Raw genomic sequence first — 20,568 nt, forward strand, 5'->3', positions numbered from 1 at the left:
GGTGCACCATTCCCTCCCTGCCCCTGAAAGCCTATGAAGTCTCTTCTGGCCTCAGCTGGTCACCAGGCTGCATGTCCAGAGCCCAGCCCTCATGGCCCAAGTTCCTCTTAGTGTTGCTTCTTACTGTTCTTTCTGCTGGTGCTCGCTCAGCCAGTCCCAGACCACACCCCTCCACCCCTGGTCATCCTTGGCACCCTGTGCCCATCCTTGGCACCCTGGCTATTCCTAGGCTGGGACAGGGAGGGCCAACTGCATCCTGGTTTCTCAGACGTTGACTCTCTGGCAAGCCCCCAGGTGCAAATCTGGTGCATCTATTTAGAAGAGAAGCAGAGGAAACCCACCCCACCCACAGCCCACAATGGGAACACCCCCTTCCTGCATCCCCTATGGCAAGTGCCAGCAGCTCCCCCCCACTGCAGGTCCCCCAGAGATGAGGGGAAATCTAGCACAGGTCCTCAAGAGCAGGACAGATGGGCAGTAGGGGTCCCACCAGAGGACGTAGTAACCCCTCACCCCCAGGAGCCAAAAGTGAGCACCCAGGAAAGGGCCAGGCTGCTATCAACTCCCACAGTAGTACTCTAGACCCAATCCAGGAGATCGGCTGGGTCCTTACTTTCCCACCATTGTTCTTTTTTCTGATTCTAAAAATAATGTGTCACCATTGTGAAATTTCATTTTCCTGAAAATACTGGTCAAAATTAAAATCACCCCAAATCCTGCAACCCAGAGGTAACTGGTACTAATATTTGGTATCTAGATATTCAGACTTTACTTTAAGCATTTATATATGTATTCATACTTTTTTTTTTTTTTTACAAACTGTTTTCTGTTACCCAAAAGTGCAACATGGGAATATTCCCACATCAGTATTTAGAGACTATTCAAGCTATTTTATGGCTACCCTGTTGTCCACTGCATGAATGCACCATAATTTAAGTAATCTATTTGTGATAGACATTGAGGTTAATCCTTTGTGTGTATGTGTAATTATGAACAATGCAGCCATGGATCCCATTGCTTTATTATTCCTTTGGACTAAATCTCTAGAAATGAGATTGCAGTCTAAAGGGTATACACAATTTTGGGACTTTTGATTCTCAGGGCCACTCTGTCCACCAGAGAGGCTACACCAATTGCTTTTCCCATCAGCCATCTGTGTAGGCAAGAGACCAAACTCTGTAAGGATGGAAAATGTAGGTGCCTGCATTCCGCACACCACTCCACCAAGTCCAGGGACACTATCTGGAAATCCCCAAAAGCATTAGCACAGGAAACAAACTAATGCTGACAGTTAGGGAAAGGACAGATGGGAGGGGCTCCAATAAGTTCGGGGAGGGGCACGTGAGGCTCCCTTGGTCTCCCCAAAGTGTCCCTCCACTGAGTGGGGCATAGGGCGACAAGAGGGGCTCCATGGGGCAGTGATGATACACAGCCCAGAAATGCAGTCACTGGAAGCTCCCTCACCCACTCCCTAACCAGCTGTGTGACCCTGGGGAAGGGCCTCACCTCTCTGGGCCTCTGTTTCTCCATCTGATCTGTCAGACATTCTTAATTCTTTGATCTCAGAACCAGCTTTAAGACTAGAGTGGAGGTCTCCACCCCATCTCTCCATTCACCGAGGCATTTACCTTTGATCTCTCCATTATATCCATTTATATAAACTACCTCCGTGAAGAACCACACCAACTTTTTTGGCTTCTGTTTTTATTAGCATAGCACTGATGATATCTTAGTGGTTTGCAAGAGAGAGAGCGGCTCTTCACTGGAAAGTAAAGAACGTGCTTTTCAAATTCATCTTCAGCTCAGCATTTGTGAGAGCCCAGGCACTGCTGACAGGGCTCACCCCATCTTCCCATCAGCTCTACATTATCAGTGGGGCTCTTCCCATTTGCAGTTGGGAAAGCCAAGACTCAGAATTTTACATTTTAGTCAAACTTAACCCATGAGTAAAAGGCAGAGTTGAGATTCAACCTCAAGTCTGTTTCACTTCAAGCTCCATCTCTTTCTAAGCCTTCCACTGTCTGTCCAACCAGCCCAATGGAAGGATTCTTCATGCTCAAAAACATGAAATGCTCTAGTGCAGGGCTGAGAGTTGAAAAAGCATGAAGTCACCTGGATTTCTCAGATTGGTCATGCTTGGCTCAGGACCTTGAAGCCAATTAACATGTCTCTCCCTAACATTTATCATCTATAAAATGAGCAGGGAGAGAGTTAATTAGCAGTATCTGGCAAAACCTGCTCAGCCTCTTAAACATTCATACAGTACTTCCCATCCAGTAAGTAAGCAGGTAAGTGTCCTTTCCTCCTTCTAAGAACCAGCATCTGCAGCCCTAGATTACAAATAGCTGTGAGCAAGCTTCTGTGATTTACACCCCTGGAACATAACCCAAACCCCAAAATCCACTCCCACCCTGGTCCCAGGTGCTTCCTGGCACCTAGTGGTAGCCAGGTCCTGGTGACCCCAGGACTTGAATTCTCTGAGGCCTGTGCCAATCCCTAAGCAAGCATGTTGCAGAATCAAGATGTTTCAAAGAAATATGAGTCAGGAAAAATCTCAGACTGACTCTGAAGACTGTCTCTCATCCTAAAAGTAAATGGGGTTAAAACCAAAAGCCAATGAGCTGGTGCCCATTGGTTCCTGATGCCAGTCCTTGTCCCCAGGCTCAGTTTTTTCAGGCCCCCAGGTAGTGCCAGGGGCTGCAGTAGAATGGGTTGACAGGCAGAGCGTGCACGCGTGCACGCACACACACACAGTGGAGAAAGAAGGGAAGATTGGGGAATGACCTGTGGTCATGCTCAGAGGGAATGAAGGTGGCCTTGAGCCTAGAACCTCATAGAGGGCTGGTCCAGGAGAGTGGTCTGATTCACTGCCCTTGCTGAGCCAGGAGCAACACCTACCCTGCACCTCGTGTGAATCAGAAAAAGGCACCCCCGCTAGGTGTTAGCAGCGTGCATCACACACTGCACTGAAAAATACCTCTAAGGTCCAGTGCTCTTGGGCTCCAGGAAAAAAAAAAAAAGTTGATGGGTTTCCAAGGAAGCCACGAGGTCGGATGGGCACCACAGAAAACCACTGCATCGTGGTTGCAAGAACGTCCCATGGGCCCATGGGCAGAAGAGAAGGTCGGGCAATGAGTGGGCTACAAGAGAGTTCATATAGTGGCTTCTCCAGAATCCACTTTTTCTGTTTTCTGAATCTTTGAAAACCAGTGATGTGGTGGGAAATGGGGGCCCTTGAGCGTGCTTCCTGCATATCCTCAATTGTCCAAGCTGGAACTATAGAGAAGAGAGGGTAGAGCCATAGCAAAGAGGAGACAGGCTGAGCAGCAACTTCTAGAGTGGGGGCCATGGCCTATTCACCTTTGTGACCCCAGCACCTCTCCCAGTGCCTGGAACATAGCAGATGTTCAATAAATCTTTGTTCAAGGAACGGATGGACCCGGAGCATATGTACTCATGGGACCTTTACACAGTGAGGGAAGCCATGTGCCCAGCTGGGCGGGAGGCAGCCGATTGGGAGATGATGGGGTCAAGGCCCGTGCTTGGTGGTCACAATGAACCACATGGTTGGTAGTTGAGGGAGAAGAGAGAAATTGGGACACGGATTTCTGCATGTTTGGCCTCCCACATGGGGCCCAGCCGGGTTTGGGAAGGAGGCCACAGGTCCTGCCAACATGGCATCCAGCCCTCTGAGTATCCTGAGATGCCTTCTCTTTAAGCCTCTCCAGCCCTGTGGCCCTGGGATCTACAGCCGGCAGAGAGGCAGCTCCTTGCAGGCGTAACCCAGCACCGGCCCAAGGGGGAGGTCAAGCCTCTTCAAGCCAACACAGATTATTTCCTCTTTCACTACCTCACTCCCTACTGGAAAAAACAAGAAAACAAAACTCCCCTGAGCAACCTGAAACCTAAGTGGCAGGACCCAGCTCCACCTTAGTCCCCTCCACTTTCCTCTGGCTCACCTATGCTTAAGCCCTGAGGCCAGCCTCGGAAGTTATTTATAACTGTGTCAGAGGAGAAGGAGGCAGGAAATAGGAAATTATGAAGGAGGGGGCGAGGAGGAGGAGCAGGGGCCAAGTGACCCCGCTGGCTTGGATCCTCTGCCTGCCTGGCCTGTGGCGTCAGAGCCCCATGACAGGGATTCTTCCCCAGCCCACACTCCTCCTGGCCCCAGAGCCCTACCTGCTTCTCTCGGGCCGGCCACTTCCCCTTCCCCTGGCCCAGGGGGAAGCAGTTTCATCCTGAGGCTTCTCCTCAGTCTGGCCACAGTCACGTGGGCTTTTCCAACTGGAGTTCAGGGTACAGGAGCTGGGGTTCAGGCAGGAGGCCCAGCCCTGGGAGTTGGGTAGGCAAACACCCAGCCTTTCACCTGCACCAGCCCCACGCTGTTCTGTTGCTCTCCCTCTCTTATTTAAAGACCTTGAAAGCTGGAGTCTGAGTAGTCAAGGCTTCGGACCTAAGACTTCTCATTAACTGCATCAAGGGGCCTCAAAGTAGAGGAGACTCCCCCAGAATCACACAGCCAGAAGGAGCAGAGCCAGGCCTGGGGCCCTATCTCTTGGGGGCACCAATCCCTATTCTATATCCCCCTGGGGATCCCAGCTAGCCAAGACTCTTCTGGTAAAATGTGAACATACTTGATATACTGCATAGGGTGGGAGCATCCATACTTCCTTAGCCCAGAGCCATGAACTAGGAGATGGAATCCCAGTTGGGCTACCTCAGATTCTGTGTAGACTGAGGCAAAATATTCAGCAATGAGTTCACGCACCAAAACATTCCAAGTGACTGCTGAATTTGCAGTGCCACTAACTTTCAGACAGTTTTGGATTAAGTTAGGTTATTCTTGTTTTGTTTTGTCTCATTTGTTTTTTACTTTGTTTTAACACATCATCATCAACTCAGTGATTGTCTAAGACAAGTGTTCTGAATTGGTGGATGGGGGATGATTATAAATGGCCTTCAGGAAGGTGTCAGAAACTCTAGAAGTTTGTATGTATACCTTTAATCAGATTCTCAGAGGCGCTCCCAGCTATGAACTGATTAAGATGCTCATCTAAAAGAAGCATAGACCAGAGAGGTGAGAGCTCAAGCTAAGACCGGTGGGTGACCAGGGGTAGGTATATCCCCTCTGCTACCTTCTCTCCACAATACTTGTCCCCTGGACTTTCAAGTCTTAAATACGTCACATTCACACCAGCCACAGTTCCCTTCCACCAAGTCTCTAATGGTATCAACAGGATACCAGGATTTAAAAAATCTGATGTGTGCCCAGAACGGAGCGAGGTAAGATTGTAACACAAGTCATGGGCAGAGGCTGGATCGTTAAATCTGGCCAGTGTTTGACCTTGAAGGTCACTCCTCCCTTCCTCCTTTTTGTTCCAGCCCCATAAAGTGCCCACTCACTGATACAGCCATTCTGTTTGGCAGCCCCAGATGAGCAACTTCCCTGTGCAGTGCAGATAGTATCTCTTACTTTTTCCTTCCCTCCTCAGCAATCACAGTACAGGCAAGTGGGCAAAAGTAGTTTTCAGAATCCTCACATGGGCAGTGTCTCACCAGTCGGGCTTAGAGACATTTCTGGGAAAAACTGGTTCCTTGATCAAGAAAACACTGGATTAAACAGAACTAAACAGGTTACCATGCAGCAGGGCTTCTCAGAGCCTTTACATTGCTAACGGTCACTGTGCATCTCCAAGAGGGAAATACAATAAACAGCTTTGCTAAACGTGTTGGCTGAAGGAACATTTCTTAGGACTGGTGTTCGGAAGATCACACCCTGGGAAACACTGCTTTAGGCTTTCCCACAGTACATGGAAATCTTCCTTGCCCCTCTCCTCACAACTCACCCGATAAATTACAAGAGGTCGCAGTGCTAAATTTCTGCCAGGAAGGCAACCTCGATTCTTCCGAACCAGACAACGAGGTAGCATTCAGGAAGGACCCAGGAACTCGGTATTGGAGAATGGAGAGTCTCAAGACAGATTTGGAGGTTCCTATCTTAAGGCTCCAAGGAACTAGAATCTGCAAAGTGTTGTAGAGAACACCAAAGTCATGATAATAGAATGAAAGGAAATAATTCCCATCTCCCTAGCCTGGTGGAGTAGCAGGGCAACAAGCAAACCAAATTTATCTTTCTCTAACATTCGAATTGCCTGTTGTTCACCTGGCCCCAAAATAAAAAACACTGGCCTCAAGACAGCAAAAGTAGACAAGTAAAAGTAACACAGGTCTCCAGCCTGCAGGGAGACCCAAATAACCCAAGTCTGAAGTTCTTTTTATATAAAGCACAGTCTCACTGGCTGAGGGCCCCCCAATGACCCATTTTCAGTATTTGTTTATCTCTATAGTTTACCCGCATTTATTGAGCACCTACTAAGTGGGATGGCCTGTGTCAGGAATACCCACCAATTTCCAGGCAGCAAGGCTATACTTAGTTTTCTGGTGTCTATTTAAAGAGCGCTAATCCTCTCAGGCTTTCCCCCCTGCAATTAGACTCATACCATTTTCCAACCTGGTACACTGACCTCGCCCAACTGGGAAGGCGGAATTGGACAAGTGTTCTTCTCACCCTCTTGCCCTGGGCCAGGAATTTGGCCTTCGGGGGCTTGGGCAGCCTGGGAATCAGCCAAGCCAGAGGAGATGTGCTTGCTTTGCCTGGACCCTTCAATCAGGGCTGGAGTCCAGAGGCTCCCTGGTCTGGTTCTTACTGGCAGCACAGTGAGGCAGAAAGTGCTAGGAAGTCAGGAGGAGTATGATGCAGGCAGCAGAGCGGGACGGTGAAGGAAGACCCTGGACTAGGGAACAGATGTACCAGCTCTAACACTAGCTTTGCCATTGCACGGCTGGCTGACTTTGGGCATAATTTGTAATGAAGATCTTGGACTCGAGTCTAGCAGCCTGGGCTCAAAGCCTGGCTCCATCACGTACTCACTGCATTTTAGGCAAGTGACATAGCCTCTCTCAGCCTTTTTTCCCATCTGTAAAGTGGAATGATGGTGACAATAATGATAATAATTCCTAATGTGTAGGTTTATAGAAAATAGTGGAGTCAATATATATGCATATGAAGTTCTTAGAATTGCTGCCAATAAATATTAGCTGCTTTAGTATTTCACTCCTCTGAGGCCAGGTTTCTTCATCACGTAACATAAAAACGACTCCATAAATGTTAAATGTTACCAAATATTATTATTTTTATTCTCTTTCCATCTCCGTCTCTTAGGCCAAACTACACCTCTCTGGATCTCAGTTTCCCCATCTGTCAAGTGAGAGCACTAGGTCACATGGCTCTTACAATATCAGAGGACAGGGGTTCCCTGCACTGGGACCCACATGGCCTGAAAGTCACTTGCCACAAAGCTGAGTCAGGAGCCTCGGAGCCTTGATTGGCCCAGTGCACCTCCAGTTTCCCCACAGTTCTGTGCACAGCTCATTAAACAACTGGAAGGAGAAAAAAAGATGCCTTGCATTTGCACACATTCTCTTGACCCGCACTGTCCTATTCATGTGGTGGCCATTAACCACAGGTGGCTGCTAAGCGTTTGAAATGCGACTAGTCCAAACTTAGATGTGCTATGAGCATAAAATACATACTGAATTTCAAAAACTTAAAGATTTTAAAACCTTACTAATAATTTTGGAATTGACTACATGTTGAAATACTATTTTGGATAATCTTGGGTTAAGATCGTATTAAAATTCATTTGACCTATTTTTTTCCTTTTTTTAATGTGGCTATGAGCAAATTTAAAACTACATCCATGGCCTGTGTTTGCGGCTCTCCATATTATTTCTCCTAGTCCATGCTGGTCTCGCCTTGGCCTTTCTGTCTCCCTGCTTGTGAGTCTCCCGATAAGAAACTCTTCTCCAAGGGATAGAGAAGGAATTTGAACTATTTGGGGTTAACTTTTTTAAATAACATAAAACACAGATGTTGACTATCCAGGTGGGGCATTAAATTTTAAGACCCTCTAGGAATCTACTTTGGTTAAAGGGGCCCTGAATAAATAAAAATCCGTCAAGCCGCCAAAGCATCCCATGATGTGAGCACACTCTTGAGCACCTGAGCTTTGACATCTGCACTCTGGTTGCCCCAGCCAGTTCTTACCTTGTCTGCCGGAAAAGGATGGCCAAGGGCTTTGGTTTCATTTTCCAGGACAATTGCCACTGTGTAGCATGCTATCCTAGCAGCTTAGGACAGCTTTTTCTTATAGAGCTGGTCAGTGCTTAACATGTGAAAACTGATTTCTCTTGTCTCTCTCTCCCTCTGTGATATATACCCAGAGCTAGTGCACTATTGCCTGGGAAGGCTGGAAAAATATCTTTCTCAAAGGTCCCCCTTCATTCAAGATACTTTTATCTCATGCCTACTATGCATCAGGCAGTGAGGTGGTTAAGATGTGACTCCATACTCCAGCTGGCTCATCATCTGGGGGAGGCACCTAGTAGTAATAAAATGATGGCTGACGTTAATCAAACCCTCACTACATGCCAGGCAGTGGGCCAAGCCTGCGACTTCCATTATCTCAATGAATTCTCCCACAACCCTATGAGGTTAAGAGGACTGTTATGGTGTAGTCCATTTTACAGATCAGAAAAATGAGGCTGAGAAAGATTGACTTGCCTGGGATATACAGCTAGTTGTTGATGGAGCCAAGGTTTGAACCAGGCAGGCAGTCTAACTCAAGAACCTGTGCTCTGACCTTCCTCAGGAACCGTGGAAAGTGTGGTAACAAACATATAAGCAGTATTCTCTGGTAAAACAGAGAACAAGGTACATCATTTTGCCTGAAAAAACAGTTGATCTTACTCACCTAGAGATCCTACAGCTTGAAGAAATTCAGACCTTCTAGACTCAGGGTCACAAAACTGTTAAGTCACAAGGCTGAATCTGGCCCAAGGACATGTTTTGTTTGGCCCCCACACATGTGTGTGTTTCTCTTTAATTGTGTCAACATTTTAAAAATCAGAAGATTTCATGTTAAAATTTTGGATATCTAGCTTCTCCTAAGAGACCGGAAATCTGGTAATACTCCTAGGCTCCCATTCTGAGAGACTGGAGCTGAGTCCTTTCTGTCCCCTGGAGAAGGCACATGGATGCTTCAGCTCACACTGTTGCTACCATGTTCTGTTGCCTCCCCCACTCCAAGGCCAAAGATGAGCTGATACTTAACATCACATTTGCCTGTTGTTTTGTTGTTTGTCTTAGAATAAAGAAATATTTTTAGTACCCGTTTATCCCTCCACAGTGGGAAAACAAGAGACTAGGTAACCGCATATATATTTTTTTGGTAGAAATGAGTAATGTTTCCGTATGTTTCATAGGCAAGCACCCAGCTTCTGTGACTGGTCTCTTTAGGCATTAGGGTTTGTGATCTGACCTAGGTGAGAAGTAAGAAAACCCAGGCCAAGAAAGAATCAAAGAACAAATTGGAACTCACACCTACACTTGGCTGGTTCAGGTGCAGCCCTTTCGCATTGTACTCATTTGCTTAGAAATGTACCCTGAGAACAATATGGATGTTGGGATTCTCTTGCATCTCGCTGTGCTTCTGGTAAACATTTGTATCAGGAAGCTACAGTCACGGAAACTTGGAGGTTTCTGTCCTATTGTTGGGGAGGGGAGTGGATTGTGATTGCCCAAGAGGGCACATGTTTGCTCTGCATCTTCTAAACTCCCTCCTCATTCATGTGCGCCAGGTTCCATCAGATCAGACACGTTTTAATCACAGGTCTTCATCTGAGCCAGGCTTTCACAAGAGAGGTCTTCTCAGCTACAGAGGTTTGAACCAAGCCATTAGCCACATTTCCTGGAGCAAGGGACTGCTCAGATAGACTGTGGATCAGAAAGACTTTGTTTTGGTGAATAATGAGTCTAAATCCCACCTCTTATCCATCAGCTTCAGTGGTGGTATTAATGGGGATCAGAAGAATTTTTACCAAGCTCTCCACCCATCAATGACAGACACCAAGTGACCTTGATTTTAAATTCTAGCCATCAACTAGGTCTGCAGGGTTGCTGTCTGTTTGGCAAATCAGTTCTTCTCCAACAGGAAGTTCGGTTGTCAAATATGTCATCCGATAAAGTATGTCAGCTCATTAGCGGTTTTGTTCAGTTGAAGCCCTCATCTGCTTTTACAAGCACAGAGATCCTGGCTCTTATCTTAATAGACCATATTTCCAAAGAAGTTACCTCCTAAAAGGTGTTGTTGATAGATTTAGGTGCTCAATTATTCAGCTAGACTAGAGAGCCCCTTTGAAGAGAACTTGACAATAGTAAGCATTCAGGAAAATAGTATTACTAGAAGTATATGTGAAAAAGGTCCATACACACTACATAGAGCCAATCCTGCTATTTTACAGATAAAAGCCTGAAATCTGGAGAAGTTGACATCACCAAGGTATTTCCAAAATCAGGTGGTGACTCAGAGCTAGAACTCAGGTGTCCTGACTCCAGGCCAGTTCTCAGTCCTATACACTGCACATCTCCCAACCCCAGGACAGATGGGGCTAGATGGGGACAGGGGATATGGACTCAACATCCAAGTCCAGTGTCACTGATCCATTTCCCAGGCCCTCCCATTGGCTACCCCAGCATCTTCTACCTGTGCCTATCAGAGTCTAGGAGTATAGGACTTGGCCTCCCAATTCCACGTGTGGGCTGTGTGACTAAGCTCTGGAATCATACCAGTTCTCACTATCCACATCTGTTTAATGGGAACAATGACCCTCCCCATCCTGCTTTCCTTGGTGGAATGTTGTGATCATCAAATAAGATCAAGTGGACTTAAGACTCTAAAGTAGGGAACTTGGTTATTGGTTTCACTGTTTTGTGGGAGGCAGTGTGGTTAAGTGGGAAAGCATTAGACTGAGGGATAGGGGTCAAACAACCATGATTTTGAAACTCAGCCTTCTGTATGTGGCCCTGGAGGAAATCACATCTCTCAGAGCCCCATTTTCCCAACCAAAAATAAAGTGGGAATATGCATTCTGCCATATAATATCACAACACCACAACTAAAAGCTGTTATTTCTTGAGCTTTTAGTATGTGGTAGACTCTGTGCTAAACATTTTCCTTGAGTTGTTTCACTTACTCACCAACCCGGTGTGGTACTATCATTCCCCCCTCATTTTGCAGATGAGCAAATTGAGGCCAGAGAACTCACCCAAGCTCATGAATAGCAGAGCTCACAAGAGCTACTACGTTTCCAAATCTCAAAGGCTATGAGTCTATTCATGATGATCAAGTCCAGGTCAAAAAGAAATCCCTCCTAACTCATGAACCACAGGCACTTCAGCCAAACACTGGTGATCCTTTAAGTCATGAAACCATGTCCTCATGAGCTCTGACCCAGGTTGCAAGGTTCACCTTCGCATGCCTCAATCTGGGGGATTGCAGGAGCCCTGAATTTCTGAATGAAACAGTCCTTCTCTACAGGCAACTGGGCTCTCAGATGCCTTGTGCCCTCATTCTGAGAGGGATCAAAGATGAGAGGAGGTGAGGGGATAATTTCCATGCAATATTTAAGGTCTCTGGTTCTAGAATGGCTCTGATCTGCTCAGGATTTCCCCTCTCCCCCCCCATCCACCCCCTTGTCATTCAGGGGGGCTCTGTTTTTCCACTGGCTGAACTTTACCTTGGGCTCCCTGAGGCCAAATCTCACAGCTCTCCTCCCTTCCCTACTCCCACAAACAGCCAGGTGGCTGCAGGCTGGGGATACTTAGCATCTCTCCTCTCTGTGTTGTGAATGCCACTGTTAGATGATACGATTTACATGAACATAAATCAGAACTGGGTGTTGGGCAGCATGGACCATTCCTTCTGTGGCAGCCAAACCATCCCGGGCTCACAGATGCCTATAAATGAATCAGGACATTTTCTCTAGGCCCCCTCCCCTTCTCTAGACACTAATTTTTTAGCAACCGAGCAAAAACTTCTCTTCATTCCACTATGGCTGGGATGGACACCTTGTGACCTCCTGTCAAACTCTATTTAGTGAGTCCCTTTAGCTAGAATCAATGCATGCTTGTCTACTCCAGCCCATCAGAGATTAATACAGGAAGACAAACACCCGAACCCATTTCACCTCCTCTGGAAGGGTATGCAACTTAACCAGGACATGTGGGTTACCTGCTAGCTCCACCAGCCCGTTCTTAGCGCTGTGCGTAAACAGAAAGATGGCAAGAGTCATAAATGTGTGGGCCTGCCCACACGGAGGGGTGGTGAACTGGTGTAAAACTAAAGAACGACTCTCAGAGGAGTGAAGAACAGTGATCTACCAAGGGTCTATGAGCTGTCTTCGGCACTTCAGTAAGCCAACCCAAGTCATACAATAAACCATCCAATAACCCATGAGAAACTTCTCAAGCTTAAGAGGACACCAAGTTTCATTGCTTTTGGCTGCAATTAGTTTGTGTATTAGCTGATTATGTCAGAAAAAAATGGCTGTTATCAGCCATTATAAATATATTTTAACTGGCTTTCATGGAAAAATCATTGACATGCAAAATATGGCGGGTAATTTTTCCCAACTTCGAGAGAAAATTAATAAAAATAGTCCTCAGCATTGAAAAGACTGGTTCAGTGGAAGGAGCACCGCGATAGAGATTAGAAATAGGGTTCAAGGCTCGGTTTCGTTAGAACCACACGGCAATAAAATTGGGGGCGGCAGGGGAGGCCAGAGCTGGAGAGGTTGGCTATGGAAGAAAATCAAAGAGAAGCATACTAAGGGGAATGCTGGGAGTCGGGAGTCAAAAAAACAATGTGGAGGAAGTTGCAAAAGGGGTAGCATCTTCCAGGGCTAAAGAGTCCTAGCCCTTGATCTATCCTGATTCGGAACACAACTTTTGGATAGACGAAACAAGTGTAGATTCTGTTGCTTTGAGGTATGGCCTTGGACAAGCAATTTTACCCCTTTAGCCTCAGATCACTCAGCAGGCAGTTGGGATGGGTCATGTCTACCTCACAGGGTGACAGATAGGCAAGCAAGGATTTTGGTACAGTGCCTGAAGCACAGTAAATACACCTGAGGGAAAGGTAGTTATCATTTTTGGTGACCCCTGCTGGAGTGGCATTTAGAAATCTCCAGGCTTGTTTCTCTGGGAGTATGAATGGAGCTTTATGGCCCAAAGATGGGACCTGACTGATGAAGTAATGCAGACAGCAGAGTAGGTGCTTCCTCTCTCAGAGGGGTTAGATGTGTCCCTTTGGGTAAAATACAGCCCTTAGGTCTCTCCCAGCCCAAAAATGACCTACTCTGGGAATTTCCCACGCAGCTTTGGAGAATTTGGGTTTCACTAAAGATAGTATTTTTCAGCATGTTCAAAATGTGGGCACAGCGTGACTATTCTTCTACACCAATGCCAGGGAGGTGGGCAGGGAAATGAGACCTGAAGAATGGGAAGTTGATGAGGGTGTTCAAAACCTGGGGACAGCATGGGCCAAGACCCAGATGAAGAATCTGAACAGCAGTAGCTAGAAGGGCCAGTGATGAGAGGATGATGAAGAAGGAGGCAGGGATCAGACTGGTCCTCATTAGAACCATTTTATGACACTTCATCCCAAGAGTTCAATGAAGGGTTTTAATCAGGACAGTGAAATTCTCTCTTAAACCAGCCCTTCTAGCTCCTATAATGACCCCAGCATCTTTCTTGGCTAGAACCCACCATGCTTTCCTCTCCGCAGTCCATCTCCATTCCCCATGGCCTCCCACCATTCCCATCCAAGCACCATCCAAATGCAACAGCAAGGGCAGTAGGGAAACAAAGGGATGAGTCCCCTCACTGTCACCATAAGTCTGGGTAGGGCCAGTCAACAAGGGGACATCTTTGAGTCAGCAAATAAAAACCTGCACACTTGTCTTCAACATACAGCCACATGTGCCTAAACCTGAGCTCATGGCAAACCCCAAAGTCAAGCAACTTAAGGTAATGAAAGGCCCCTTGCTTACTATGAAAGTAAAAAAAAAAAGAAAACCATCTTCAACCGAATGATTCCCAAACTGCATCAAGTCAAGAGCCATGGCTTTCCGGGCACTTAAGCCTTTCTCTCCCCCTATAAAAATACTCCCATCAACTTAATCTAAGTGGCCCTAATTTTGCTCTCTTTTGGAGGGACAAAAGGATAAGCAACAAGAAAAAACCTCAGAAAAATCAAGAAAAATTATAAACTGCTTTCCCATTTGAGAGAGGCATGGAAGTCTCTCCAGCACAGGGTTCTGACGGTCCCTCCATTCCTTCATGTTGCACATCCAAAAAGAAACTACGTGAACAGAGCCACTCTGGAGGGCAAACTGGCAGGTGCTGTTAAAATGTAAAATATACCTACTTATGTCCAGTAATTCCTGTTGTATATTTGCTATGAAGAAATATTTGCACACGTGAACAAGAGAATTAGACAACTGTTTATAGCAGTGCTCTTTGTAAACAGGAAAAGCTATTAGAAACCCAGACACCTATCAATAGGGAAATGGCTAAATAAATACATTCTATACTTACAGGGATACATATTATAGTAATATAATAGTATAGAGTAATATATAATATTATATAATATAAGGCAATTAACATCTAGTATAGCAGTTGATTATATTTTAGAACCAGCCTGCTGGGTTTTAAATACAGGCTCTGCTATAATCTTGGGAACAAGTTATCTAATTTTTCTAAGCCTCAGTTTCCTCATCTGTAAAGTGGGGATGACACACTTGCTTCATAGGACTATTGACAGAATTACATGAGTTAATGCATGTTAACTATTTAGAATGGTGCCCGGCACATAATAACCACTCTATACCTGTTAGCTTTTAAAAATTATAATCCCATGGAATACTATACATAGAATGAAGTGGATATATATGTGTACTAACGGAGCACAAGCCCTAATACACATTGTTCAGTTATAAAAAGCAGAATGCTGTATGTTGTATTCCACTATTTATGGTATCCTACCATTCATGAGTCTAAGGGAAAAACTACTATAAATTTCCCTTGGGTACCTATGTATGTAAATGCATAGGGAGAAAACAATCTGGAGAAGAAGCTAGAATTAGAGGAAGTGGTCAAAAAGGACATTAGCCCTTTTGAATTTTAGGTAGGTGATAGATAGATAGATAGATGATGGATGGATACACATGTACACACAGTTACATACACACATGGATGTAGAATGTATTCTTAGAATACTTGTGATTTTTAAAATGTGGAGAAAACTTAAAGGGCCAAGGTGTTGCAAATTATTATTCCCCTTTTATAAATGAGGAAACCAAAACTTAAAGACATCCAGTAACGTGCCTAAGTGCACACCACCAACAGGCCCCGGGGGAAGGATTTAAGCCCAGTTCTGCCCGCCCCACAGCCTTTCCACCACCCCACGCTGCCTCTCAAGGCCACCCAGGAGTTGACAATGACAAAAGCTAGAAGAAGGGGCCTCCTTGTCCATACTGGCTGGAATGGTAAAAGCCAAATGCAATGGAGAATTGTGTTGTTGTTTTTGTTTTTAATTAATGAACCTGTTGGAATGTGCCATTCAGCAGTGGAGCTGAATGGTTCCTGCTGTTCCTGCAAAACAAACAAAAGTCCCTCCACCCAAGCCACTTCTGTGGCCATTTTCTAGCCTTATCTATCCAGGGATTTTGAAAGGGACACAGAACTGTGGGAGAGGCACCTTCTCCAGCCAGCTGGGACCCAGTCTCCGGTCTTCCTGCCACCACACCAGCCATCTACATAGACTGGGCATCTTGCCCTGGGCAGCCCCAACTCATCCCCATCTAGAAGGGGAAGAGTCTTGAAGCCCAAGATGTCTTGTCTCCATTAGCTTTACTTCTCCCTGGGTCTCAGTGCAATAAACTGAGTCATTATTTTACCGTGACTTGGTGGTTTTGAGGGTCTCTTTCAGTTCTAATAGCCAAAGAACATTAGAAATTCTCCTTTATTTTTCTCTCTTTATGCCCTAAACTAATGATTATTATTATTATTATTATTATTATTTCTCCCTTCCATACGATGATATTTACTTAAAACCCCAGGTCATTTTGGCTTTCTTCTTATTTCTAACGAAAACTTTCCCAAATCAATAAGTAAAGTCATTCTTCGAATGTTAACCTTTCATTCCCTTTCAGTCCAAGGAAGGGTCGTTTGCTTTAGAATGTCAAGGGTAAATGAAAGTCAAAAAGCTTTGAAGAATGGCATAACTAAGAACAAATTCACCTTACCATTTAGTAGCTGGGTGACCTTGGGCAAACACAACCTCTCCTAGACTTGATGTTTTCCATCTGGAAAAAATGGGTGTTGATACCGACTCTGAAGGTTGCTGGGTGGATGAGGACAAGGGATCTGTGAAGTGCTTGCGCCCAGTAGGAGTCTGAGAGCTGTCCCTTCCCTCCTTTGTAGAGCAGCTCTCCTCTTTCCAGGGTTCCCAAGATTCAGACAGCCTGGGTCCCCTCCCCAAGTGGCTGGCTCCTCTCTGAAGTCTGATCTTTTTTATTTTCCTTTGGTCACAAAGCCCAGTGTGGAGTGTAAAAGTGTGTGTGTGTGTGTGTGTGTGTGTGTGTGTGTGTGAGGGAATGGGTCTGGCTTCTTTGAAAATGGCTTCTTTGCTAAAACCACAACCTCAGATCTGATACTGAAAGAATCTGCTGGCACTGGTCCCTGTCAAAACAATTCGGAGATATCCAGAGACTGTCCTCCAGGGCTGGCAGTGGGCCCCCAGGCTGAGCCTCACTCTTGAATTCCCAACAGGCTCAGGAGGCAGGCCCCCAACACTCCATGGCACAGCCCCATTCCTCTATGCAAAGGAGGCTGGAGAGAAGGGCTTGGCATTCTGGAGCAAAATTCTCTCTCTCTGCTGCCTGCCTCCTGCAGAAACCACACACACACACACACACACACACACACACCAATTTTCAGAAGGCTCTTGGCATTGCCTAACCCTTCCTGAGCTGGACAGAGCTGCTGGAGCAAGGTCTACCCAGCCAAGGCTGCCTCCTTCATTCCCAGCCCCCTCCCTTCCCTCCTCCAGAGTCAAGGTTTTGTCAGGAGTTTCAGGGGCACTGAGTGGTGTGGAGGGGGCCGCAGACATCCTGGCTGCTGCCAAGTCCTTTTCTTTCCCCCACGGTATGTTTTATAAGCCGGCATGTAGTTTATTCTTCTCCTAAACACTTCACTAGGGTGCAGGGCCTGGAGTTGCCATAGAAACACCTTTTAACTCCTCCCCACCCAGAAAGCAGTGCCAATGCCCAGGGTCTGGGGGGAGAAAGGCAAAAAGAGACACCTGTGGATGAGGAGAAAGGAGAGGGAAGGCCATGGGGGTTCTTTAGAAAGGGCCAAGTCAGGCATACAGTGCCCTTTGCCCAGCAGCATGGCACTCAGCCACGAAGAGAAAACAGCCGGGAAGGTTCTGGAAGAGGAAGATGGTGGTCTGGCTTGAGCATCTTTAATGGGCTACAGCGTTGATTGGTGGGGTCATAAGGGTCAAGGAGAATGGGGAGCTCCTGCACATTTCCTTCAGGGAGAGGACAGGCAGAGCTTCAACCCAGACTGGACACCAGAAAGGCTCTGTCAGCAAGGAAAACCGGGAGCCACCTACTGGACACCAGCGGGGTACTGTAAGGCAGCGAGGTCAACAAGCAAGCAGCCCACATCCACACCTCCCATTTTTTAAAAGCATTATCTCATCCCTGCCATTAGTGCAGTGCACCAAACCCAGGCAGAACAGTTCTGGATTGGTGCCAGCGTACCGAAAATTTTTTTTGTTTCCTTTTTATTTTCGCTACGGGTCCTGGTTCTGGTCTTCGGGTACTTCCTAGTAACTTAGCTTTTCTCTGGGCAGTTTATCGAGGGTGGGGATTTGTTGAATCAATCCGGAGAAATTGCAAGAAACTCCCTGCATCAGCCCAGACCCAAGGCAGGAAACCGAAGAGTCAGTCAGTGCAACCATTAAAAGCAGGGTCTCCTTACTGCTGTTTCCACTGTTCTCTGGTGAACTTCCAGGGTGAAAACCCAAAAGCCAAGGGCAAGGGGGAGTCATGAGGTCTCCATCTCCCCACACACCAAAAAATCCAAGCGAACACACCCAAGCCACTGTCCGGCAGAAGAGGGTGCCCTGACTCCACCTGTCAGCTTCCTGGCCTCCTCACCGAGCAAAAGCCCAGCAGCAGCAGCTCCCAGCACTACTCAGGTGGCAGTGTCACCAGGGGGGTGAGGAGGGACAGGCCAAGTGGAATTGGGGTGGGAGCAGTCAGAGGAGAAGGAAGAAAACCTTCCGGGCCTCAGGCAGCCCAAAAGAATCCTCCAGGCAATCCACAAACCGAGGGGCCAGCCAGATTCCCCCGGGGAAAGGGAAGGGTGCACAGCATGGGCCCCAGGAATCCTCCAACAAGGGTGACCCCGGGTCACATAAACACCCACGCCTGCCAACTGGACTGACCTTCTGGTCACCACAGCCACCTCCCTGACTTCTCCTAGGCTCAGCAGGGCCCACCAGCAGCGCCCCTCCCGACTTCAGCTGCCTCCCCTACCAGGCTCCTGTCTCCTCCCCCCTCCTCCCCTGCAGCACACTTGTGGAGGCCCTCACCCAGGACCCAGTGGAAAATTTTCCTTCTTCTTTATGACTTAAAACACACACGCTCCATTCTTCACCTCTGAATCGACGCAGGCGGAGGGCAGCTAGACCGTGCCCCACCCCACCCCAGCCCCAGCCCCAGCCCCAGTACACGCACACACACACACACACACACACACAGAGCAGGGGCCACTGGACTTGCATGCTTTATGAGCTGGAAAGAGAAGGAGAGATGTTTTCAAGCTGCTACTCCACCTCTAGCCATCCAAACACCAATGTCCCGAACACTCCCAAACAAGTTCTCCCAGGACACTTGCAAGGCCCTGGATAAAAACTGGTTCTACCTCTTGCTGTGTCTCTAATCAAGACACTAAGTCCAGTTTGGAATTGTCACCATGATGTGACCCTTGGCATCTTTGTTCTTTTGGTGACAAATCTGTTTTCCATTGCTCATTCTCCCCCTCCCCACACACATTCAAGGAAGAAAAATAGCCTTCCTGTGAATTCTCACAGCTATGTGCTAAGTGATCCCTCACACACGCCGCTCCTGCTTGCTATCAACACTCTCAAATACGGTTCCTCCGGGAGATGGTCAACCCCACAGCTTTCTTCCCATTTCCCCCCTTACATGCACTCACACTTGGCAGTCCAAGAAGCTCGCTTAGCCCTTGCCTGGAAAGTGGGAGGCTGGGTTGGGTCTCAACGAAAAGAATGAACTTCATGGGTGCAGGCTAAAATGCAAACTCAGAAAACTTCAAGATTCTCCTGCAACTTTTGTGCACATGGATGGCAACTTTTTAAAAAACTACTGAACATCCCAGTACTTTAGTTAGTTGGCATTCCAAGTTTTGGGAACCCTCTCCGACCCTTTTCTCCCCCAGCCCTTCCTCTGGTGATAGTGAAAAGGGAAATTTTCCAGATGTCAAAAGGACCAGTAGGGACCTCAGGCCCTAAAAGGAGAGCAAAGGTTGCAAGGGGTTCACTCAGCCACTGTGGATTTTCTCTGCAGGGCATCTGCCCCTTCAGCTATGCCAGATCCTCCGACCGGAGAAACTGAGTTTCGCCACCCCACCCCAAGCTCAGGCAGAGAAAAGGCTCGGGGCTCGCCATGCCACCCGGGGCTGCGCCCCAGGCCGGGCTGCAGCGCGAGAGCGGGCACCGCGAGGGCTCTGGCGGGAACACCCGGAGCGCTTACCTATGTCAGAGTTGCAGAAGGCGTCCTGGGGGTGGCTGGGCGAGCATGTGCACGCCTCGGCGCCCCAGTCCCCCAGGCTCCAGCTGCCCAGGAGCACGACTAGCCCGAGCCAGGGAGTCATTGTCGCTGCCGCCGCTGAGGCTGCTGCTCGCCTCTCCAAAGTTGTCGTGCGCCGCTGGAGGGGCCGCTGCAGCCCGAGCTCGCCTGCCCGGCCGTGCGGGGCAACTTTGGCCTCGGGCGCGCTGCCCTGGGAGTGCCCAGCGGGACGGGATGGGGCGCAGCGACGTTGCCTCCGCACGGGCGCACGACTCTGCGGGCCGCCGGTCTCTCCGGGCGAAGGAGTGGGAGCTGGGGCGGAGCAGGAGGAGCCGAAGGAGGAGAAGCCGTCTGAACGCCCGCCCGCTGCCCGCTCTGCGCGCTGCCGGGCTGCCGAGTGATATAGTGCGGGTCCCCCGGCCACCCCCTCTCGGGCACTCGGGGCCCGCCCCCTGCGACCAATGGCAGAGCCGCATTACCTCATCGGCCCTCCGAAAGGGGCGGGGCCGGGGGCGCGGGCCGACGGGGCGGGGCCGGCCCGGACCGTTCAGATCCTTATAGGGAATAATGCGGCTGTGGGCACCGGAGTGGGTGAACTGGAACGCGCCTGGGACCTCCGCTTGCCGAGTGGCCCCCGGAGCGGCGCTCCCGTGCCCCACCTCGCCAGTACCCTGACTACACACCCACCCTTCTCTCTGAGCACTTCTGACCCAAACCAGAATCAACTGCCTCCCGCCACAGCACCAGCCCGTCCTCGGGTCACAGGCCTGGTGCAAAGGC

At 48.1% G+C, this 20,568-nt stretch overlaps 2 protein-coding genes across 3 annotated transcripts in view; one reads left to right on the top strand and one right to left on the bottom strand.

The window, feature by feature from the left end:
• TIMP3 (TIMP metallopeptidase inhibitor 3) overlaps window positions 1-20,182 on the bottom strand; it is a 59,294-nt gene extending 39,112 nt beyond the window's left edge. The window contains exon 1 of the mRNA XM_021687387.2: window positions 19,753-20,182. Within this exon, the coding sequence (XP_021543062.1) occupies window positions 19,753-19,873 (121 nt within the window). The 5' untranslated portion in view covers window positions 19,874-20,182. The remainder of the gene's footprint in view (window positions 1-19,752) is intronic.
• SYN3 (synapsin III) overlaps window positions 1-20,568 on the top strand; it is a 415,136-nt gene that overhangs the window by 157,590 nt on the left and 236,978 nt on the right. The window lies entirely within an intron of this gene.

This window comes from Neomonachus schauinslandi, chromosome 5 (assembly GCF_002201575.2).
Source record: "Neomonachus schauinslandi chromosome 5, ASM220157v2, whole genome shotgun sequence".
NCBI lineage: Eukaryota > Metazoa > Chordata > Mammalia > Carnivora > Phocidae > Neomonachus > Neomonachus schauinslandi.